Raw genomic sequence first — 24,336 nt, 5'->3', positions numbered from 1 at the left:
CCCCCCCCCCCCCCCAAATCTTTTTTTTAGTGTTTTTAGTGGCTAAATGATTTGTTAAATGTCTTGAACAAATAAAATTATATGATGGTTGTATTACTTCAAATGAAATTCTCTTTGTCATGTGAGTTTGAATAAGAAGTTATTGGGTTCAGTAATGGAAGTAATATGAGGCAACAAAAGCATATTTGTATCTCCCTACATGCTTCCTTGTCTTTTTTATTCATTTTTACTATCCTATATGTCCATTTAAATTGTAACAGACGTGTACTGAAAGTTGTTTTACGAGGAAAACTAGGCTACTCAACTTCTGAGCCTCTGTTGTGCATTTACAGTTACTGAATCCTGACAAGACTACCTCAGTTGGACAGCTTGCTATCCGAGCACAAATGGCTCGAGATCTCCTTGCTGGGGAACGTCGTGTCCTAAAGTCAGCATCTGCTTGGCTAAAGAACTACTGTGCAACCTTATCTACTGCGAAGGATCATTCCTGAGAACATGATAATGCCATCGGTGATTTTGAAAATTAACCAAAGAGTGAGCAGCCAAGAAGAACGTGGCAAGAAATGTGTCTTCTGGAAATTCGAGTTGTGGATAAATACCGCGGCTGTGAACCATGCATTATATTTAGCAAATCTGCCCTCGAATCATATGGAAATTGGTGTGCATGTCAAACTGTAGCCAGCAGGGATGGCCCCAAAGTAAGTACGCATGCAAATGGTCTCACACCCACAGCCTACGGTGTACCAAGACATCCACCTGAAACTAGTAAGGGGAACGAGATGGCGAGGAAACTTCACTTCTGTACAATTAGAAACTGTGAGCAGGCTGATTTAGTCTCAGGATATAAAAGTACAGGGCATCAAGGACACTGTAACCTTTCTTGAGAAATGTGTAAGATTGCAAGTGATTTTTTTTCTAACCTGTATAAATAAAAACAACCAAGCTCTTGCTATTTTAGGGTTTGGGAGGGGTAAATGTACGTAGTCTTACCTCTTGTTTCACCGGAGAAATTGTTACCAAGTTTCTAACTTGTGATCAACATGTGGCAATGGTGCAACTCAACTTGTATAACTAATTAAGGAAATATGCCTAATTTAATGAACATCGTCGTTATCCCTCGTTACGGGGAGGGTGGTTTTCTGAGCAAGTGGCACAGAGGAGTGCACCAATCGAGGAGCAACAAAACAGTTTTGTACATAAAAGTCAAAGAAGTCATTACATGTGAGTGGAGAGGTTGCTTGTTCATTTTGGTTTTGAAAATTGAAATTGTATCCAGGTCAATTTTGGTTCCAAACTAAAAACCATCACTATGAGTCGACTCGATCTGAATAGACTGTAAACTGTGTAAATCGAATCAAATTGAACTTAAAACCATACTGAAACAATCGTGTGAATGATTGAATTGTGTGAAATTACTTACTCGTTGAAGATACCAAATTTGACATTATGGGACCTTGTCTTCATGAAGTTGTAATATTTTAAGCCCAATTATCGGAACCATGTATGAACCAAATGAAACTAAAAACATAAACCAAATAAAATTGAACTGATTTGATTGAATTATATTTTTTCACTACAAAAAAAGGAAAAGAGAACTACTTGGTTGTGTGACTCTTGCATTGGGAGCGTGTCTAGGATCCAACAAGGGCAGATCGGGCATTTTGTTGCTTCTGTGCTCATCCAGGTAGGTGGGTAGCATTCTTTTCTCCTATAAAAATATTTGGTTTTAATTGGATTTCGGTTTGTACATATTATATCTTAAATTGAATCAACTGAACTAAACAAATTGAGTGTTGACACAAAAATCCCACGTCCAAGATGTTAGGCTGCGTTTGGTAGTCTTTCAGAAAAACATTTTTCTGTTATACAGAAAAAAAAAAAGAGGAAATAAAGAATTTTGTGTCAACTTGGTGTTTTTTGATTTTTTCAGAACGAAAAGAGAAAAAAACATTAGAAATACAAAATGATGGAATGACAAAACTCTCTTTTTTTGGTTTTTTTCAAATATATAAAAAAAAAATGAGCGTAACCATCTCTAAAACAAGTTCACCAAACACAATTTTTTTTTTAATTTTAAAACGATATTTTTACATAGAAGCTGAAAATTCTGTTTTTAACACAAAACATCGTTTATGGAATTGAATGACTATCAAAAGCAGCCTTAGCCTCTTGAAGAATTAGTTCTCGGAATTGGATCAATATCGATTACCACCAATACCGATACAATATTGATCCAGATCAGCCCATATGAGTTCAGATTGGTCGGTTTTTACCCCACTTTTCATAAAGTCCTTTGTTTTTTTTGATACTGATACGATCTGGCCGATACCACAGATCCGATAACGATTCAATCCCCGCTCAGTCCTTATTTCCTGCTTAGCATTTTCCATTTTCCCTTTTCTTAATTCGAATACAAAACCCCCGCCGCTTCGATTATGCAGGGTACTGGCGGGAGGCAGGAGAGGAAAGTAGAAACGGGGGTTGGATTAGGTTAGGTTAGATTAGAGCAGTTGATAGAGAAGGATAAATGGAGAAATCTCTGATATCACTCAGTAAGGGCACAAATTGTTCTTCATGGAATTACTGTGGCCAGAGACTGGCCACTGGATCGATCGATGGAACGCTCTCAATCTTTGATTCCCCTGAACCTGATTCCTCCGCCTTCACCTGCACTTCGAAATCCAAGGTTCGTAACTCCTTCTTTCTCCATCTATCTTCTCCTTGCTAACTTCAGTATATGAAATAATCTTGGACCTAGTGGTTTCATCGGGTTCCATAATGGAAGATTGTATCCTTAAACGAGTTTTCCGCTTCGAGAATTGGGAGTTATTTTTTAGGGTTTCTGTTCTGGGATATTGATTGAGTATTTTGTTACTTATTTCATTGTTATCTGGTTAATCAACATAAACATATTCTTTTCCATTAGCTTTTAATTTCTTCAGTTTTGCTACGACGCTATCTGCTTTACGACTGTGTTCTTTATTTAAGTGTTCTCTCCTCGGACCATCTACTTCTCCTTCTTGAAAGGTTGTTTTTGAATCGAGTAATGATTAACTATTACGGAGAGAGAATTGTCTTCGTGCATTGAGCCTTGACTACTGAGTGGAATGGCCGAACGGAATTCATGGAATGGGTCACAAATAGTTAAGTTTCTGAGCGAGTCGAAATTATGATTAAGTTATATGCTTGCAATGTTTAGTTGATTAGCTATGTGGAGATATTTTTTTACCTTGCGCAAGGTCAAGCCATTTGTGTGTTTCAAAAGAGTTTCTATAACCTTTGGTTATAGTAAGTTACCCAGAGATTGCAGTTTATTCTTACTGAGAGGATCTTGACATTTTCAAAGTGTGCGACTGAGACATATGGACTCATCAACTGTTGCCTAGTTATTCTTATTTTCCACTTAGACTTCTCTCCCCTTCTCCACCAAAAAAAACAAGAGGGGGGGGGGGGCTCCATGAGACTTCATATTGAGATCTCATAGACATGATATGCATTGTATGTATAGACATTCAAGAAATATTCCCTGGTCTGTCTCATAGACAGAAAAATCTTGAACTTGTCCTTTATAAATTTGCTTCTTTAGTGGCTTTTTGTTTCCATGTCTTGAAGTTAAATTTCTTGTAGGCACATGAATCAAGCATTGTGAAAGTTATTTGGATACCCCCGGAATATGGTGATGCAGTTGCATGCATTGGCACAGATGGAACATTTTCATTGTGGGAGGAAGTTGAAGAAGGTATGCAATTAATTTTATTTCTAAACCATTTCATGATCTTTGCACCTTTAGTAGTTATTGTCTCCTTTCCATCCAATAGTGTCAACCGAATGTACTGTTTCATTGCAGGTAGATTATGGAACACTTCACTTTTATTGATTCATTACAATAACTACTAAGCGAAGTGGTGATTCAACTTTTGACTTACAAAAACCAAACAAGTCCATGTATGCATAGATTTAGGGGGAAAAAAGGTAGTAGATTTCCAGTACAGCATGTCAAGAGAGGTTTCCTTATTGGCAAGCCTAGTTCTGCCACTTGGCATATCCAGTGGGAATGGAATTGTTTGGACAGGACCGACAGGTAGACCCCAAAGTTCTTTGCTACAAGTCAAGCATTAGCACAAATGGAGTTGGCCAAGTATGGTAGGGTATATTATTGAATTTGACTATGAAATGTTATACATGGCCAATCTATTCCATAACCTAGATATCAATGGTTGGACTTCCCACATCACCCTCCCATACAACACAAAGGGGTGTGCAGTCTAGAGATTTCATCTTGACTGCACAGTCCAGACTCTAGAGAAACATTTTTGCAGAAAATAGAAAACAGAATGAAATTTTACAGAGATGACAAATATTTTGAATAAGGATGAATAAAAATGCCACAAATAACAAAAAAATAGTTATAGGAGGGCCTTGATAAGGAGCATGACTTCTCTTCACTATTGTCATTTGTTCTTCTAGATGGTCAACCTCTCAAATGGAAGCTGTGCAAATGCTTTGAAAGAAATGCAGCTCTAGTGCTGGATCTCCAATTTGGAATTTCCATTTCAAGTTTGAAAATGGTGAGGATTTTTCTCATTTTCTCTCTCTCTCTCTGACTCTGTGTAATATGCAAACCATAGCAAGTAGATGTATGACCTTGCAGGCAATAAGTATGTGTTTCTGAAAGTACTTTGTAAACAAATAATGCATTGTAAATATGAATTCTCACTGTTCTTGAATTTGAAGGATAACTGTAACTGTCACAACTTAACTGGAGAGCTTGCGTTATTTCCTGAATAGGAAAAAATTCCTGTTTGACGGTTTAAAGCGATTAGTTGGATTGTCTTTCCTTCTTTAGGTAGGAACTAGTAATTCTGGGCATTTCGATTATTTTCTTGTACATGCTTATTTTGCTGATATTATCTGGATCATGGGTGGATTGGCATTGACTGACAGTTGAACATTACTGTAGTTTATTTGTTTCACAAAATAACTTTGGAATGCATGAACTTGAAAGGGAAAACCCTTACATGGGTTATTATCTGTATCTTATCATTTACTGTCTTGTCTAGGTTGTTGCTTATTCAGATGGTCATGTTAAAGTCTATGAGCTCCTGGACCCCTTGGAACTGAATAAGTGGCAACTTCAGGTACATCATTTTAACTATTCCCATCTAGGTAGTAAAATACTTTAGGTGTAAACATGTTGTTTAAATGTTTCTTTGATAGTGATCATTTTTTCCTAGATGTGGAATTAATATTCTTATTCTGCTCTTCATTGCGTGTCTTTATAATTTCAGCTCTTACTTTTTCCCAACTTCCCTTCCTTGTTTTCCTTATTTTCCTTTTTTGGAGAGAATTGTTGGTATGGCATATCTCGTACTTCTGGTTGTAGCTATGTGTATGAGATTTGATTTGAGGGGAAATTCCATGAGTTTTATTTATTTATTTTTGCTTAATGTTTTATTGTTTGGGGCAAGTTTGCGGAAAAGATTTGAATTTGCAGGTATATTCTGAATACTCTATGTTGGGATGCAGTTTGTATGCTCGCAAAAACTCAAATACTGGAAATGAACATCTGGAACATCTATATGACAGAGATTTAGTGCAGTCAGAATTATTTCCAAATGCGACATGATAGGTCGAAGGACAGAACATTGACTAGTACTCTTTATGATTTTCATGGCAGGCAACTGGGTAATGGAAAAGTTTCATCGTTTTTTCCTCTATAATGTTCTTAAGGTGGTTGTGTATTACATCATTGACATCCTTAGATACCAAAGTCTGGAGTGGCAGTGCTGAAGCAGTGAAGCACCTAATTGAAATGCTCCATGAGTTTGAAGCGGTTATTGAGTCTAAGAGGACTTCAGCAGAGGATTGTAACTTATCTTTTTTTTTTTTTTGGGGAGTGGCGGCATGGGGGGAGGGAGGGGGTGGGAGTGTTAGAGGGGCACATTCTTGACTTATTGGAGGTGTATAGAGTTTGAAAACCATTGCCGTTGCAATTCCTTTGGTTTCCAATCCTGAACCAAATTAAAGGTTTTGGCCACTGATAGAAAATAGGGTCTTAAACTGCAGCTGCCAAACAATAAAGAAGAAACATCCCCAATGGGGAGAAAAGAAATAGAAACTGTCATAGATCAGCTCCTCTATAAGTTGGTCATAACTCAGCAGTGCAAGATCTTGGTCTCGTTGGGTAGGTTTCATTACTTTTTAGATGGCAGGCACCAAAATAGAAGACAAGTTTTAATCTTCAAAGAAACAGCCCTAAAAATGATGGAAGGAGAGAAGACGCTCTATTTTGCTTCAACTTCTATTGCTTTCAATGCTACATCACATTGGCATACTCTGCACCTTTTGAGAGGAAAGTTCAGTGACCAATTAGTGAGTAAACTAGTATAGCAATTCGAATGTTTATGAATCATTGGTTCCTAATATTTAGAGTTCCAGTAAAAGGAAAGTTCCAAATGAGTTCTGTGGTTTTATTGTGGAACAGGACCAATAGGAAGAGCACCCTATTGGTACTGTTCCAGACTTCCAGTTACTAGGATCCTGATCCATTTAACTTAGGATGTTATGTTTTTAAGGGTTAATACATAGGTAAATTCAACTCAAGTAAAGTAAGCCTTACCCACCTTAAGTCATGCTGCTTGCTAATACACAAGGTAAGGGTAGCTTATGTAAAAACAAGGTCTCTCTGCTTCCCAACTGATGTGACTCAGGTTTTATTGGGACTTTTTTCATTGATTGGCATGAGGGTAGCTTATGTTGAAATTCATGAATTTAATCTTTTTTTTTTATTTGTGATTTAGTTTTTTTGGGGGGGGTGGGGTATAGTTAAACAAATATAAGATTTTAAATTTTAATTGTCTATTTACCTCCTATTTGTGAACTAATTGGATGTTGTTTTATACTTTTATTAGAAATAAAATGTAAATCTACTTGACTCTGTTGCTATTGAGTTGTGACCAAAGACTAGTCAGCTGTGTTACCTTGGATGCTAAATTCATCAATTGAGTTTTGCATGACTTTGACAAGACAATGATTGCATCTTCTGTCAGGCAGAATTTCAGAATGTGATTGATTCCGTATCAGGCTTCCAAAAGCCTTCATGTTTATCTGCATCCATCTCTTGGAGTCCTCAGAGAAATGGGCAATCAAGTTTTGTTTTGGGTTTTAATTCAGATCTACCGCAATTCAATTCCTCCAAGGTATATTAAACTTTAGTTTTCTTGTTCTGTATCTGCACTACTTGCGAGGCAGTTGTCAGTTGTCAGTTGTAGATTATTTAATCATTTGCTTCATTAAGCTTTTCTGTATTTATTCTTTCATCCATTACATGTGGTGTACATCTCCATCACTAAGCTGATGGAATGATGCTGGGATAACTCTTAAGAAAGAAAAAGGCCTGATTAAGCAACAAAGAGTGGATCTCCCCTTTACATGTATGGTAAACAAAGAGCACAGGCAATGTAGATTGATGGCCTCAACTCTACTATTGCTGTCCTTACTGAGTTATGTAAATCTTAAATTAAACATGGTTAAAATGAACAAGTGATACGAGAATAAATCTATGCCTTCTGTTTTACTATTGAAGTGTTCTGGAAAGGATGAGTAGTCAGAATGGTAGATGTTGCTCTATTTCATGAACAAAATGATGTAGGTTTGGGAATTCGACGAGGCTCATCAACGGTGGCTACCTGTTGCAGAGCTGGCTTTGCCAGGTGACAAGGGTGATCAGGTCTATGCTGTTGCATGGGCACCCAATATTGGCAGGTAGGCATCTATCTCAATTTTTTACCCTCGTTGGAGTTGGGGTTGGAGGTTGGTAGAAAGCATCTTTTATAGAGAATTGGCTGTTCAAGTTAAAGATACCTTTCACACAAATCAAAATCTGTAAGTAGTGGGATATGAACCCACTTCATGTTCACATGCTATATTGTTGGTCTCAGCCTACATGGAATGACAGCTTGGTGAACTATTATCAAAATGGAATTTTTGTGAATTTCAGATTTTTTGAATGGGAACAGTTTAATTTTATTGGACATGAATTCCATCAAGCTCTCTTGTAGGCCATATGAAATAGTAGCTGTTGCATCATGCAAGGGGATTGCGATATGGCATCTGGGTCTGAGCCCTGACACAGATGGTAGGCTTTCAGTGGAAAAGGTTGCATTGCTTTCTGGTCACGAAGGCGAGGTATGTGTGCAGGAAGTAGTGGTATTGTCATTGATGCTAAACTGCCTGATTACTGATGGTATTTTTTAGGCAGAATATTGATTTTGCTTCTTGTAGTAATGCTGCATGTCTGTGGTGTAGGTGTGGCAAATGGAGTGGGACGTGAGTGGAATGACATTGGCAACAACTGGAAGTGATGGGGTAGTAAGATTGTGGCAGTCTAACTTGAATGGGGTGTGGCATGAACAAGCTACCCTTGAATCTACTTCCTAGGTCCTCTTATCCTCATTTTGTTAGCCATTTGTTGTAATCATATTTGACTTGAAATATAGAGATGGAGCTTAAATGGCAAATGATGAATAGAGCTGGTTGGAGAAAAAAAGATCTACGTAGCTCTGTGGCTAACCCCATTTGACTTTTAATCATTTTTTCCTTTATATTGAGTGAATTAGGTTATTTTAAGGGGTTGTTTCAAGGATGTTAGGATAATATGGGTAGTTTATACCATCGGTCCAAATAAAAACCAGAAAATAAGTATTGGCATGGCCTAGTTGGTTGATTTCATTTAGAAGATTCCAAATGCTACAATTCGATTACCTGACACCAAGTCCCCCCCCCCACCCCCCCAAAAAAAAAAAAACCTAATGGGCTTGATTATTTCTCTTTTGGACCATATCTGCCCTTGTATTTGTAGCCATTTAATCGGTTACAAAATGTGGTTTGTTTTTGAATTTATGCCTGATACTACAACAACACAACAAAGCCTTGTCCCAACTTAATGGGGTCTGCTACGTGGATCCAAAGAAAGTCAAAGGAAGAGAAAATAAAAGGCGTTAAATGGGGATAGATTGATAACCACTAGCAAAGTAGAACACAGCTAAAGCAGGTCCGCTACCTAGATCTTAGCTCTCCAATATGCTCTATTTGAAACCATACTTGGGGTTAGATCAAATTTGTGCATATCTTTCCTCACAACCTCTTCTATGGTCATTTTAGGTCTGTCTCTTGCTCTTTTAGATCCTTCTATCTGAATCAAGTCACTCTTTCTTACTGGTACATCAGGTGGCCTTCACTGAATTTATGCCCGATACAGGCTAATATAATCAACCTGATTTGTATCGGTATCGGTATTGGCAATGACCGATATGGACACCTATACCAATGAATGGCTTTAACTAGGGGTGTCAATTCCTAAACCGAACCGGTAAAACCGGCCGGACCGAACCGATAACAACCCAGATCGAACCGAACCGAAGCCTTATTGGTTCGGTTCGGTTTCAAGTATTGTAACCCCAAAACCAAACCGAACCGCACTGAAAACCGGATGAACCCGAAACCAAACCGAAACCGGCTCAAAACCCGGACCGAAACCGAAACCAAACCGGTAAGAAACCGAAACACTCCAAAATTCATTAAAAAAATTAAAATTTGAATAGTTTTGTATACATTTGTATGGAAAATCGAATTCAAACTAGACCAAAAATCAAAACCAACCCGGTTACAAATCGATTTAAGAAATCGAAGTTCAACAATTCATCATTTGGTTGTTTCCTAATGGCTTCATACTGGTTTAAAAAACCGATCCAAACCGAAATGAACCTAATAAATCCAAACCGGTACCAACCCGAACCCAAACCGCACCGAAACCGACACCGGACCGAAACCGATAAATCCTTATTGGGTCGGTTTCGGTCACTTCCAAACTCACACCGAAACCGGTGGAACCGGACCGAAACCGCACCGACCCGGACCGTTGACACCCCTAGCTTTAACCCTGATGGTGATATAGGTGGAACGGTCTTATTAAGGGCAAATTTGTCAAAAAAAAAATGATTTTATTTTTATTCAAAGGAGGAGGAAATTACACTTCACTCCCTTGTATGTTTCAAGTATTACATAACCCTCCCCTGAAAAGTTTGAAATTACACTCCCTTCCCTTCTAAGTTCTAGATTCTATCAATCGTACCCTGACCGTGAGTGAGAAACTATTAAGTGAGAAATCATGTTGTACAAATTGCTTTAAACCCCAAAATACCCTTAATCCAATGGAGATGACCTATTTGCCCTCAACACATATTGTCATCTTCTTCCATGAGGAAACCATTAACTGATTGAGATTTAGGGTTTCCGAACTTGAGATTTAGGATTTTAGGGTTCTGCAAATTGGTGTGCCTCTCTAATACTCCCTTAGGCAATTGTTTTGCATGGTCTTTTTCTCGGGACCATTGGGGGCTTGATCGGTTCATGTCGTTCCTGCGATAATTGGGCCCATGACTTGGAGAATTACTGCCCCAAACCTATCCTTACACATAATTCTCTCTTCTATGACGGCTCAACAACCTTTGGTGGGTTCTTTGATAAGGTCGTTGTCGACCATCACTATGTGCTTCATTTCCCCAACAACCTACCTCTTGATGCAGCTTCACCATTGCTTTGTGCTAGGATTACTGTTTACAATCCCATGAAGTATTTTGGCTTCAGTGAACCAGGAAAGCACCTGGGTGTGGTTGGCCTTGGTGGGCTTGGTCATATGGCTGTCAAGTTTGGTAAGGCTTTTGGACTTAAGATTTCGGTGATCAGCACATTGCCTAGTAAGGAGAAGAAGTGCTTGAGCGACTGGGTGCCGACTCCTTCTTGGTTAGCCGTGACCCTGATAAAATGCAGGTAAAATGAACGAAAGTTATTGCATATCTCAGTTGCTTTTAGTCTTAGTGAAGTGGATTCGATCATGTGTTGTCATTCCTTATTGGTGTTTGATTTTATGCCACAATGGGTATATTGTCATGCCTTATTTGTGTTTAATTTTAGGCCGCAATGGGTACCCTGGATGGTATCCTCGACACAGTCCTTTTCCAGTGATGGAGTTCGGGAAAGAAAGAGGAGGAGGGTTTATTCTGGTGATTGGGTTGATGGTCAATCATATTTCCCTCATTAAATTAATGGTCATGTTAACAACGAAGCATACCTGGGAAGAACTCTGAAACAGATAACCTCTCTCTCTCTCTCTCTCTCTCTCTCTCTCTCTCTCTCTCTCTCTGCTTCACTTCTTGTTTCGGTCAACGCGACCTTCGGTTGAAGGCTCAGAGTTTCAAACCTTCTTCTTCTTCTTCTTCCTTCATTGATCCGTAGGCAGATTGAAAATGGCGTTCGAGCAAGCATGAGGCGTAGAAGCTTGTGACGCTCTCATCCGAGTGACGGTTGCAAGAGGTGAAGCACTAAGCTTGGGGCTCTAGATTTATAACAAATGGCGTACAATAAGCTTGGGGCTCCAGATTCATAACAAAATGGCGTACAATGCACATCCTACCCGTGGTGCATTGAAAGACTCGCCGACCGCCGCTGGGAACGAAGACAGAGTTTTGCAACGGTCTTTTTCTCGGGACCTTTGAAAGACTTGAGTTTTAGACAAAGGGGATGGGGATAAAAAGGACATTTAACACTTGATTTTAACAGAGTTAACAGCATAGGGTGTGGTTGTAATTTTAAACTTTGTAGGGGGTCTAAATGTAATACTTGAAATATACAGGGGAGGGAAGTGTAATTTTCTCTTCAAAGGAGCTATGGCTGTTATTGAGGAACTACAAGCCTCACTCACTGTAGGTGTATAAAAGCCTATGAAGCCTAACTGCCATGTGCAGGTCAAGACAAGTGGGTCTCGTCACTGGGCCTTCGGCCCAAGTAGATCCTATTGGTTTTGGGTGGATAAGCTGTTTAGTGTTCAGAAAATGAGGATTTTTTTTTTCTTTCTGGGGTGCCCAATTTGCAGAGAAATGAATGGAGAAGGGAAGGGAAGAGAAAAGAAGGAAGAAGCTCGGATGGATTATAGTCCATGGGGTGCTCTGTTTGTTTTGGGAAAACAATCGTAAGCTTTGCTGAAAGATGAACAATGGCTTCACTTGGCAAGCTTTGTGTAGGAAGACCCACTTTTCTTTTGCCTTCTACTTTTCTTGGTTCACCACGAAATCTTCAAAGAAGCTCATCTGCAGGCGGCCCAGACTTGAAGTGTTACCGAAGTGGAAGATGTATCAGGAGAAGATTAACTGTCTATGGTTTTCTGCCAGTTGATCCATGGGCACCCACCATTGATTCTGCGAGCGTAGCTTCACAGCTGTTTGCTGTTTCTCTCTTCCCTTACTTGGGTTTCTTGTATTTCATCACCAAATCGAAGTCTGCTCCAAAGCTCACACTCTTCGGATTCTACTTCTTACTAATTTTCGTGGGAGCTACAAGTAAGTTACATCAAACTATTTCTCTTCCTGGATTATTGAGTGTCTACACTGTTTATAAGCTGGGTTCGCAGGACAGTTGATATGGAATTGAAAGAAATTCCATTTCTGCTCTGCTTTCCCCTTTACACTGTGAATTTATTTATTGCCTACTTTGGCTTTATAATATTCTCAGAGATTCACGGGTGTTTTGAGTAATTTGGTAATTATGGTTGAATAAAACTTCCATTTTATTTTCAAGTCTGGGTTTATATGCAGTTCTTATATGGGTTTAGACATTTCCTTTTTAAATGCATCAACTTGGCGAAGACAGAGGTATTGGGACAAATTTTCCTTTTCCTTCTCTCACTTTTCGTTGTGGGATTCAGTAGCGTATAGAACTAATCTTGGAAGTGAGGGTGAGGTATGAAAAAAAAAGAAAAAAGATTGTGTCTTTTCTGTTATTTTTTCGCCCCAAACAAGTAGTGTTGGATTCAGAAACCATATTAGAAATTTTTCTTCTCGAAGCTGAAGGCCATTGTGGGAGGAGTACAGCTACAGCTTTATATAGTTTTTCTTTCTTAGAAAGGGGTGAGAACTTCTTTGATATGGAAAGGAAATGCTTTTAAGGAACTAATGCCTATTTGGTAACACTTAACGGCATGTGTATCATTGCAATCCCACCTTCTTCCCCCTTTTCAAATTTTTCTTGTGGGTGTTCTATAGGTTGTTGAGTTGCATTTTGAGCCTCAGACGTCGAAATTGAGATGGCAAACTTTCCTATTAAGACATGAATTATGAAGGATTTTCATGATAATATTTATGGGCAACTCTGAGAGATGAGAGCTTTAACTTTTTGGCTGGGTGATGGTAGACTGATCTCAGGGCAATGGTATGGAACCATTGAGGGCGAGGTATGAAAAAGAAAAAAATAAATAAAAAAGATTGTGTCTTTTCTGTTATTTTTTCGCCCCAAACAAGTGGTGTTGGATTCAGAAACCATATTAGAAATTTTTCTTCTCGAAGCTGAAGGCCATTGTGGGAGGAGTACAGCTACAGCTTTATATAGTTTTTCTTTCTTAGAAAGGGGTGAGAACTTCTTTGATATGGAAAGGAAATGCTTTTAAGGAACTAATGCCTATTTGGTAACACTTAATGGCATGTGTATCATTGCAATCCCACCTTCTTGCCCCTTTTCAAATTTTACTTGTGGGTGTTCTATAGGTTGTTGAGTTGCATTTTGAGCCTCAGACGTCGAAATTTAGATGGCAAACTTTCTTATCAAGACATGAATTATGAAGGATTTTCATGATAATATTTATGGGCAACTCTGAGAGAGAGAGAGATGAGAGCTTTAACTTTTTGGCTGGGTGATGGTAGACTGATCTCAGGGCAATGGTATGGATCCCAAACTGGGTTCTTATATCTTAGAAGAAGGCTCTCGTTGTTAAGTTGTTGCATCCAAATTGTACAAGAGAAGTTCATATATATTTCCAGTGCTGATGATTCTGGTCATTGTTGATATTGACTTATAATTTTTTCGTGGGAATGGGTAACAGCTTCTGTGATATGGTTACTGTCATCTTGTTGGTTTTGCTTTTGTTGATCTGTTCTTGCAAATTAGATCAATATTTTCAAATTTACTGATCCCTCTTCTTTTGTTCTCTACTGTTTGTCGTCCGCTGTGTAGTCCCTGCTGGAATTTATGGTAAGTTCAGTGTTTATTGAAGCTTGTTTCATTGAGAACTACTCGTGGAATTCACTGCATTAGTTGTAATTGTGCTGTTATACGTGTTTGGACTTTGAACAGCCAAGGTGCATTACGGTACTTCTCTGTCTAATGTCGATTGGCTTCATGGTGGAGCTGAGTCTTTGCTCACTCTCACCAATTTGTTTATCGTGATTGGATTACGTGAAGCTCTGAGAAAGATTAAGGATGAAAAGGAAAGCACACCAGGAGTTCTTCCAAGGATCAAAGAAGAGGAGAAATCTTCTGTTTAAATATGGGAGAAATTGTAGTATTGTACTGCTTCTAAACTCTTATCTTGTGTTGGCATTTTGTTGAACTAAACCATTTTAATTTTGGTTTCCCATTGCATTTCAGACCTCAAGTTGAAGTTAGCTCAAGTCCTCCTGGGTATGTTCCTTAAATCATGAAGCTGTTTGTATTATTTATTGACCGTTGGTAATGATATAAGATGAGCTTATGTTCTGTGAAGATGTGATGCATCCATTTACTACTAGAATCCAAAATGTAATGGTTTCATTTCGGCAAGGAGCCTAGTTTAGCATCAATGAATGAAGCCAATGTACTTTTAAGCTTCTTGCTGCTTATGCATTTTTCCCCTATTGGTTTTGGCTGGATCTTAAAATATTGAAGCTCCCATTTCAAAACTGGTTCCATATGGCTGTGTGCTTTTACCTTTGTTAATTTGATGTGTGGTTCTCACTTGGGGGCTATGACTCATCTGTCCCTTCTCAACACCTGCTCAGTACAGCTGATAGATGATCATTGTGTTGGGTGGGGTCTTGGGTTTGAACCAATATTTTGAGACATGGAGAACTGGAGAAGGGTATGTCGAGGCTAGCTAATATGTGAAAGTGTGAAGTATCGATCATCCTTTCGACATTCTTAGGGTAAGATTGTGTATTTTTCGCTCCTTAGACCTTGCACGTACAGGAGTCTCGGGCATTGGATTTTTTTTTTTTTTTGCAATTTCCACTGGTTGATTCTATTCCGAACCGGATCAGAATCTGTATCCAGATCCAGATTTGTGTTTTACCAAAAAAAAATAGAAAAAAAAACTTGGTTTGATCGAGTCAAACAAGAACATATAAGAAGACGCGTTTGCTGATCGGAGCAGTCCACACGTATAAGCTAGTAAAAGCGTCCAATTGGGTCAATATATGCGCCGGAACATCTAGAAAGGACGAGACGCACTTGTGTCACTCTCAAGTCTCAACGGTCACACGGTGGTGGTCAATGGTCACACTAATATTTCAGTACACTACAATACTTCACTAACACTCATATTTATCATAATTTGTGAGAATAGGAACGGATTTTTGAGTATTTGATAAACCTATTTCTTAGAATGTTTTTTGCACACATTGTTGTTTGATAACAACTGTTTCTAGAAACATTTCTTATAGAAAATTTGTTTAAAACAATATAAAGCATCATCTTATTTAATTTAGAAGGAAATCATGGAACCACTAGTCCGACACCATTTTCCAAACCTAACAATCTTGCATACTTTACCCTATATGATCATTTTATGTCTGACTGGTCCTTCTCCCACCACCCCTCTGGGAAAGAGGATCTGAATATGAGAAAAAGAGTTTATAGAGTGTTTTAATAATTAAACAAAAATTATAACCTAAGATACCCTTTATTGCCGTACCTCTACTCTCATTCTTTCAACTGGTTTTAAGTGCTGCATGTGGTTGATGAACATCAACCATTGCTTTCATCTGTGCTTTCTGTTTATTACTCAGATCAGGATTTTGAAAATCAGAATTGGATCTATCAAATTGGCCAATCTCGATCACACTTTCTACTGATTTGAATTCGCCAATCCATATAGGATTTTTAGGGTTAGCCAATTCTAGCTGAATCGGAAGTGACTGAATCCTATCCCTTGGCAATGCTACTTACTTTGGTATTGACTTGAATGAATCCTTTGCCTCTTAATTATTATTATTTTTAATTCGTATTTGTGCTATGCAATGAATGTGCTCCATGGCTAAGATGAAAGAGTTTAATCCCACATCAATAGGGTAATATGTGATACTAGAGTTATAACCCTGAAACTCATGCTTTTGGATTAGATTTAGTAACTATGTACTGATAAGTTTTTGCACCTTAATATTCGTTCGAATGAAAGGCATTGGGGCAAGGATTTGATTGTCTTAAATGTTTTCCAATTGGCATCTTATTATCTTAACTATTTCTTTTACAGAAAAAAAAATCTTTATCTTTTTTGATGGTTATGTCATAATTCAATTAAATTGTTAGAAAAATTATTTTACTTTTTTTATCGGTTTTTATTTCAAGACACTTAGCTCTCTTTTGTTTGATTTCTATTTGTATTTATTTGACTTATTTCTTTTTTTACTAGTGTTTGCTATAATATATAGCACTTATTTCTATTTATAATAAATTAGAATAAATCACAAATCATAAATTACTCTCAAGCTATTTGTGATTTGTGGCAATAAATTATTTACGTTGATTTTTGTAATATCTTAAATGAGCAGGTTTGATCACAAGACCTTGCTTCCTAAAGCAGTGTGCTATGTCCCTTCCAAGCCAACTGCACAAATTTGACTTTCTTAAAATGCCAAAAGAAAAGCAAAGATCCACCCCATCAATGTTTACATGATCAGAGCCTTGCCATGAGTTTTTTTTTTTTTTTTTTTTTTTTTTTTTTTTTTTTATTTTTGTGTGAAGGGAGATGATTCTTTGAGGAAACAGGATATCCCTTTCCTCTGATTTTTTAATTATTTTTAAAAAATTAATATAATAATTCATCTGAGTAGCCGCAATATGCACAGGAACTTTTCTCAATTTTATTTGTTTATAATAAATACTTGAAAAAAAATTAATATAGTTTTTGTTTTTTTTTTCGGCGAAAGGTTCCCTAAGTCAGCGTCATAAGCTACACCTAACAGTCCATCATCTAATTTTTCTCAATGTTGGCAAGATAAAATCCTAACGTAATTCACTGAGAGTGTTTTCAATGTATTCTTTGAATGGTAAAAGAAAGTTATAGGGAAAAGGATATGTAGCACACGCTTAGTGTCGTTGGTGAAACTGTGGTACGATAAACCGATACCCAGTTACCTCCCCCACCCTCCTTTTAAAGAGTATGTACCCATCCAAAAAAACAAAAAAAACATGTATGCAGATCCTATCACACACCAAGACATAGAAAGGGGATCTCTCTCTCTCTCTCTCTCTCTCTCTCTCCTCTCAAATTTAGCATAATATTCATAAACACCTTCTCAGTGTGTCCCAATCATGTCCTTAAATTATTCATTGCTTAATTTTACCACTAAACAAATACTAGTGTATAAGTAAGTACTAATCATGTCCTTAATTAGAAGTCTTATTAAAAAAGAAAAAACATGTCCTTAGAAGAGGCGATCCCCCCCAATTTTTAGCTGATTCATGCCCCAAAACCCTAGGACTGTTGAGTTTTCATATATGAGATCCTATTATAGGGGTTTTTTTAAGACTTCCCCATCCTTTCAAATCCACAGAGACCCTAATTTCATGTTTTAAAACCTTGCCAATATTGCCCGATACAAACCTATATGTATCGATATCAAATCGACTATGATTGCTTCGGTGCCCGATCCATGTTTTATAACCTTGATATAGATTAATCACAAATTGTTACGCAAAACAAAAATCTAGATTAATCACAAACACATTTGTGGTATCAAAAAATGTTCTTCAATCAGAGGGCGAGAGTGAAGTGAGTGATGACTGATGACGACGATCAGGAAATAAATAAATTAAGAAGGAAACCCATAATGGATTGCATGCATTGTACAGAAAAATATGAAGGAAATTTCAATTATTGATGAATATTGAATTATATAAATTTGTTAGTACTTCAATGATCTCTAATACCCAGTAAAGATGAAGCCTGCAACTCTTCTAGTGAGGGAGCTAATTTAAATTTGTGTTTACGATGAACAAATCATAAGCTTTGTTTGTGCCTTTATGTGTGCGTCACATGCTCCAGATCTATCGGCATCAGCCCAACCACAATGGTTCCAATGACGTCTGGGGCGTACGTCGCTCTCTCCCCCACCCCTCCCTCTCTTATCAACTTTGGGCTTTGTCCTTTGGGGCATTCATTGTCAATGGATGAAGAAAGGTTGGGAAGGAAGGAAGAAAGTCAGATTAGGAAGCTGGTAGGGAGGAGCAGAAGACCAAGAATCTTCAAACCTTGACCGCGTTACTATTCCAATAATCCTCTAGAGATGGAGAAAAAGATCTCATTTTGAAGTTGAACTGGTCAGCAATGGACTCTCTCTCTCTCTCTCTAGTACTCTCCTCCTCATACTCCACAAGATCCATGACCTGAGACGGGTCCAAGCAGAAAAAAAAAATTGGATTTTCTCAGTCAAACTTCTCCCTCTTCTGTTCATCAATCGTTGCCTACTCGTTTTAGTACTAAAGGTATGTTAACCTTCCCTTATATACAAATCCTCACCTTCTCCTCCTTCAGGGTTTTATCTTACCTCATCTTCTTCCACACTCTCTCTTACTGTGATACTGTGTGAGACTAATCATCGAAAAAGACAACAACCCACTTCACCCAATTTGAATTGCAGTGTCACTGATCTAATTCAAGCTTCTATTTTGATGTTTGTAGCTTCTGATTCTATACTTCTCCTCAGTTCTTTCCTGATCCTCTCTTCTTCCCTTTTCCCCCAAAAAGAAAGTTTTTTTAATCCTTACTCTTGACATGAACTAATAGTACTCTCTGTTCTCTGAGTCCAACCATTGATCCCACCGGTACGATCCATTAAAAATTCAGAAAAGGGGGGACAAATGGAGAACGTTGGAGATTTGGAGCAGACAACTTTGCTGAATGAGCTAATGCAGGGGAAGGATCTGGTGAAGCAGCTTCAGATGCATCTTGATCCGTCGTCTTCGGATGATGAGATGCGAAATATGTTTGTGGAGAAGATACTAACTTCCTACGATACGGCACTGTCCATGCTGAAACGGGGCGGTGGTTCAGATGGGGAGGTTCGTTCTGGAGGAGCCACCGCCGGCATGTCGGACTCTCCTTGCTCTGATGGTGGAAGTCCCCTCAGTGAGGACTCCGATCGCAGAGACATTTATAAGAAAAGGTAACATTTTATAAGCATTTAGCTGTTCCTCCTGCTACTAATACTGATTTTTTCATCTCCATATTCAAATTTCATGGGAGGATCGAACTCAAGTAAGTGCCTTGTTTCTGGGATTGATTCATGAAATCATGTGTTGCAGAAAGATGATGCCCAGATGGACAGAACAAGTACGCGTTAGTTCAGGGACTGGGCTTGAAGGACCTCTTGATGATGGCTACAGTTGGAGGAAATATGGCCAGAAGGACATCCTTGGAGCTAAATATCCAAGGTAAGAGTGAGACATGGAATAGTAATCTCCTTCTTCCTCTTCTATTCTATCTGAATTAAACCCTAGCCATGAGCCCATGAACGACGAAAGCTGCAGAAATGGGAAAAAGGAAAGCCTTAATTGGGAAAGGGCTTTAGCAACTAAAAAGTGACACTTATTGGTCCACCTCAAAAGTTCACAGAAGCCTCCCACCACTCAAATCATAAATGCTTTCTGTTAGATTCTCAATTTCTCATCCAAGAAATTATAAAGCTTTGTATAAGCCCAACAACAATAGCTCATGTCATTATCCACAAATTCTCAATAATTATATTATTCTACCAAATCATGAGGCAAGCTTGAACTTCTAAGTAGGGCTCATGGAAAGCCTCAGCTAGCTGATCCTAAATCCACATTCTTACTGTAGCACTCAAGCTGACTTTTGCATTAGGATGGTTTGAGACCTTTTGTTGAGATTCATATCTTGTTGGAAGTTTACTCCCCCAATCGACTACTAATTAGCCTACAAACCTTCATACACCGGGAGTTCCTCCATTTACCGGTTCAAACTTTTGGGATGAAAACTCTACATGGTATTAGAGCAGGTATTTATCGTATCCACAGTACATAATACCACACATGCGGGGGAGTGTTTGGAGTTTAGTACCACATTGATTACTAATTGGCCTACAGCCTCCCTTGTACACTTGGGAGTCCCTCCACCTACCTGATCGAACCGTTAGGGAAGGGCAGTGTCCCCCACACTTGTGGCACCTCCAAATGGTCATTATAAACCATAGGGCTTGAGGCTTGGAAGAGGCATCGATGGGTCATAATGTTTAGATGGAATTGTTTGCAAATAGAAAGGCAAGAGGAAGAGAGCTTGTAACACTATTTGATCCCCCTGACTAGAAGAGGGAAACCAGTCTCATCTGCCAAGGACGTAGGCACTTTGTTGAACCACATATATCTTGAGTGAGGATCAAGTCCTCATATGAGAACCATTCTCGTACAATGCTTGATCCACACTTGGAATCCACTCAATCTCTCAGCCCGTTGTAAGAAGAGAGATTGAGTGGATTCCCAAGTGTGGATCAGGCACCATACGAGAATGGTTCTTGTTCGATATCCTGATCCAAACTCATATGTCTTTGCACTGTGGTTGTTTGATTATTCTTTCTTTTGTTACATTGTCTTCTGCATCGTGGATAAGTTTTCAGTTCGTACATTTTTTTTATTCTCATTTCCAATTTTTGCTTCGTACACTTTTAGTATATTGGTTTCTTGCTCATTTCCTAACTAGGTCAGAGATGGTTTTGTTTTGAACTTGCAGAGCCTATTACAGATGTACCCATCGTAATGTTCAAGATTGTTCGGCTACAAAGCAAGTGCAAAGATCAGATGAAGACCCATCGATCTTCGAAGTCACCTACCGGGGAAGACACACCTGCATCCAGGCAACCTATATAATTCCGGCAATGGGGTCGTTGTCGAACTCGAAGAAAGGGCCTAAGCAAGACCATGTCCTACAGAAACAGAAAAATCAACAAGAAGAACAGAAAGCACAAGATATACTCTTGAACTTCAAAACTGGTCTGAAAGTGAGAACCAAGGACTTGGACACTGGAGAGAAGCAGCTCATGAGCTCCTCCTCCTTCTCCTTCCCTTCTATTGGATGCTCAAAGTCTGAAAACCACATCTTCTCCCCACCCACAGTGGACCATGATTACATGGGCAGCTTCTCTCCTTCCTTTATACCCCTAGTGACAGCCGAATCAAACTATTTCCCGGTGTCACCGGGACAGGTTAACAGCTTTGGAGGTTGTGGATCTCAGAATTTGAACACCTCTGAATGTGATCTCAATGAGATCCTCTCAGCTGCTACATCAGCAACCAATTCTCCTACTGTGGATTTGGATTTCCCAATAGAATTCGACCCATATTTTCCATTCAATAGCCCTGACTTCTTCCCTTCATGAAACTGAAATCCTCATTTAGTGCACTTGGGATTGTGAATTAGCCACAGATAGAATCCATCACAGGATTTTTCCTTTGGTGGATTCCATCTGCATGGATCATCCTGTACGAGAACCTGATCTGCTCTCACCCATTGATCCTTCCAAGTTTCTCGGCCTAATAGCATTAGGCATGTGCTTGTGTTATTGAAGCTTCCTCTATTCCCCCAAGAGATTTCTTTTTTTCTTTTTTTAATTTTTTGAGAGCTATAACCTGAAAATGGAGGGTAGAGATTCTTAACCTGTTCTCCACTTGTTTCAATCCTTTTAGTTAATGAATTTTTCTGCAGTTCTCTTCATCCTAATTGCCATTGCAATTTCTTTCTAACCTCAGTGCTGTGAAGAAGTTTAGATTGTTCCTGACTCAATGAATAGTATTGTGTTTGTTTCTTAATTTGTATTAGTTGAGAAGGTTATCTAATAATATGGGTACAAATCCCTGAGTTGGATACTTGGGATGTAATTTTCTTTGACCCATTAAAGACAAATAAAAATGCAATCTTTTCAGTCACCAAATGATTTGGTGTTGTGGTGTATAAAGGGGGGTGGTTCTTAACCAATTATTTCTCTCCTATTAGTGGGGTTGATATGCTCCACCAATCTTTTTTTTTTCTCTTACCAGTTATTACTTAGTGTGGGTGGCTGATCTTTATTAATGTAACTGTTCTAGGGGATATGTAAATATCCTCTTTGTTGATAGCTATGTAAATGATATTGTTTGCCTCTTCTTGCATCATTCACCCTTCTCATTTATGATGCTCTGGTTATGGATTAAGTTTCTTCACCCATGGACAAGGAAGAATCCCTTTGTTAGAGGTGATGTGACTTTATGATTTAATTTTTTTGTCATCACTCACACCTTCTATTATAGGTTCTATTGTTCTATTGTATGAGATTGACAATAACTTTTTCCCATGCTAATTAAAGGGTCGGATCTTTATGGTGAAGAGATCTTATCATAACCATTGGTGGGAAGAATTTGGGTACTTTCGTTAAAAGTTAAAATTTCTGCATGACGTATTGACGTATGCTTGCATGTGGAAAATTTCATACACCAAGACACAATAACGTGGCCCCATCCACTCTCTCTTAACAAACAAACCCTACTTCATGATTCATAACAGGGTTTCCCAAATGCCTAAATCAGTACTCAAGCATCATTGGAAACCCTCTCCCTATCATATTATATGAAAATTCTCTTCATCCTTATAGATCACGATATTACTCTTCCTTTGTTGAAATTTCCTTGCCATTGTTATTTGAGTAGTCTCATCCAATCAGCAAAACTGATAGACAAAGAGATCCTCTTCACGATGTAAAGGAAAACTTGATTCTAACATGTATTATTATTATTTTTATTTATTTATTTCTTCCTAGAAAAGACTTGACCTAATTTTTCTCTATCCAGAGAAAATCTCTTCATTCACACTTGTGGAATTAATAATGAACCCGGAATCAATCATTGCCTACCATCACATTGGTGAAGGAAATAATCCAAAATATCACCCACACCCACACCCTCATCTAGAGTTCTAGACTCAATGGTTTGACTGGATTGGAAGTTAACCACGACCCCAAAGTCCAATCATATAGCAATGATGAAGGAAAAAATAAGGCAAAGAGATTCTCTCTTCTTTATCCTCTCATCTTGGGTGCAGGAAAACTGAACCGTTTTAGGATTCAAACGGTCATATAAACCCCTACAATCCTCCCATTAAACTCTTCTGCCTATACGTCTTGGCATGAAAAAGTTGTGATTGTTTCTGGTTCATCTTGGGGTTCGATGTAGATAAAATAAAAAATTTGCCGGAGAACCCAACTACTTGTAACATCGAGGCATATAAGGAGAGAGAGAGAGAGATCAAATTTAGAATCGAAATCAATACCGGCCATTAAAAATTGAAACAAATCGGTTTAGTTTCAGGGTGAAACCAGAGGTTCGGTTAATAAATTCTATTATTTTTTAATATTTTAATAAATGTCAATGATAAATTCTATTATTTTTTAATGTTTGAAAAAAGTTTGATGGATTATGACACTAACAAATAAGGAATTTGTTGATCAGCATCCCTAATTTGGTCAACAAAGCTATTTTTCTTTCAATCAGCTCATTTTTCAATCGTGTGAGTTTTAAACTTCAGAGATATTCTTGAAAGATTGTTCCATTGGGACATAGTGGTCATAGATCTGAATTGGAAAATAGCCTTTTCGTGAAACATGGATAAAAATATAAGAAGATCCATAGCCAAGGGACATTGGGAGTGACGTCCATTGATCCTCTTTAGCATCTATGTTTGTATCAATATCTTTTTTAGTTGTCTATATGAAAATCAATGAGAGTCTGATATGAAACCCTAAAAAAGATCTAACAAACCCCTCCATACCCCACAGTGGGGGAGCCTCACATGAAATGTTCACACGTGTGCCTGCGCTTCAGACATATGGGCTGGGCCTGAGGTTTTAAGATTAGGCCCGTCCCAATGTCCTGGACCGACTTTATAAGAATCAACTTTACGGGACTGGGCCGACTCTTTAAGGATTAGCAAGGTTAATTTCTGAGGTAATGGTAGATTAGATTTTTAATTAGTAGGTGTTTAGCTTTCCAACCTTAAAAATCAAAGATTAACTATGGAATAAATAAGATAAGAAACTATCAAGTATCAAGGTTACTAATTATGGACCTATTTTTATGTAAAAGGTACCTAGATCTGCCACACGGAGGGTTAAATTGGGCTGAAATTTTGTGGATAAGTACACATCCTATGATCGGTTACTTATATCTAAAGTTTCAGGTAAGCAAACTTCGTCAAGTGGCAAAACAAAATAT

The 24,336-nt window shown here is 38.2% G+C and overlaps 4 protein-coding genes across 7 annotated transcripts in view; all 4 read left to right on the top strand.

The window, feature by feature from the left end:
• LOC122082403 (fructose-bisphosphate aldolase-lysine N-methyltransferase, chloroplastic) overlaps positions 1-1,039 on the top strand; it is a 9,750-nt gene extending 8,711 nt beyond the window's left edge. For 2 of the 3 annotated variants that reach the window (XM_042649934.1, XM_042649933.1), the window contains exon 15: positions 333-1,039. In XM_042649934.1, coding sequence (XP_042505868.1) covers positions 333-491 — 159 coding nt within the window. In that variant the 3' untranslated portion in view covers positions 492-1,039. The remainder of the gene's footprint in view (positions 1-332) is intronic. The other variant, XM_042649935.1, reaches the window with a different exon arrangement.
• Positions 1,040-2,375: 1,336 nt separating this feature from the next.
• LOC122080905 (protein SEH1) lies at positions 2,376-8,730 on the top strand. The gene is made up of 8 exons (XM_042647792.1): positions 2,376-2,686; positions 3,628-3,739; positions 4,468-4,568; positions 5,061-5,138; positions 7,050-7,199; positions 7,652-7,764; positions 8,061-8,187; positions 8,308-8,730. Exons 1-8 carry the CDS (start codon positions 2,528-2,530, stop codon positions 8,437-8,439), a joined length of 972 nt encoding a protein of 323 aa, XP_042503726.1. The 5' UTR covers positions 2,376-2,527; the 3' UTR covers positions 8,440-8,730.
• A 3,148-nt stretch (positions 8,731-11,878) lies between these two features.
• Positions 11,879-14,589, top strand: LOC122081000. Of its 2 annotated transcripts, XM_042647929.1 has the most exons (4): positions 11,879-12,395; positions 14,062-14,079; positions 14,182-14,394; positions 14,476-14,589. In XM_042647929.1, the coding sequence occupies exons 1-3, from the start codon at positions 12,053-12,055 to the stop codon at positions 14,370-14,372; spliced, it is 552 nt and encodes a 183-aa protein (XP_042503863.1). In that variant the 5' UTR covers positions 11,879-12,052; the 3' UTR covers positions 14,373-14,394; positions 14,476-14,589. The 2 variants fall into 2 exon arrangements, with proteins under 2 accessions (XP_042503863.1, XP_042503862.1); XM_042647928.1 differs by having other exon boundaries at positions 11,880-12,395; positions 14,182-14,589.
• Positions 14,590-18,156: 3,567 nt separating this feature from the next.
• On the top strand, positions 18,157-22,245 carry LOC122081068 (probable WRKY transcription factor 53). The gene is made up of 3 exons (XM_042648028.1): positions 18,157-19,247; positions 19,387-19,515; positions 20,828-22,245. Exons 1-3 carry the CDS (start codon positions 18,943-18,945, stop codon positions 21,471-21,473), a joined length of 1,080 nt encoding a protein of 359 aa, XP_042503962.1. The 5' UTR covers positions 18,157-18,942; the 3' UTR covers positions 21,474-22,245.
• The last annotated feature ends 2,091 nt before the right edge of the window (positions 22,246-24,336 follow it).

The sequence above is a fragment of the Macadamia integrifolia genome, chromosome 6 (assembly GCF_013358625.1).
Source record: "Macadamia integrifolia cultivar HAES 741 chromosome 6, SCU_Mint_v3, whole genome shotgun sequence".
NCBI lineage: Eukaryota > Viridiplantae > Streptophyta > Magnoliopsida > Proteales > Proteaceae > Macadamia > Macadamia integrifolia.
This window is presented reverse-complemented; position numbering and strand designations above follow the sequence as displayed.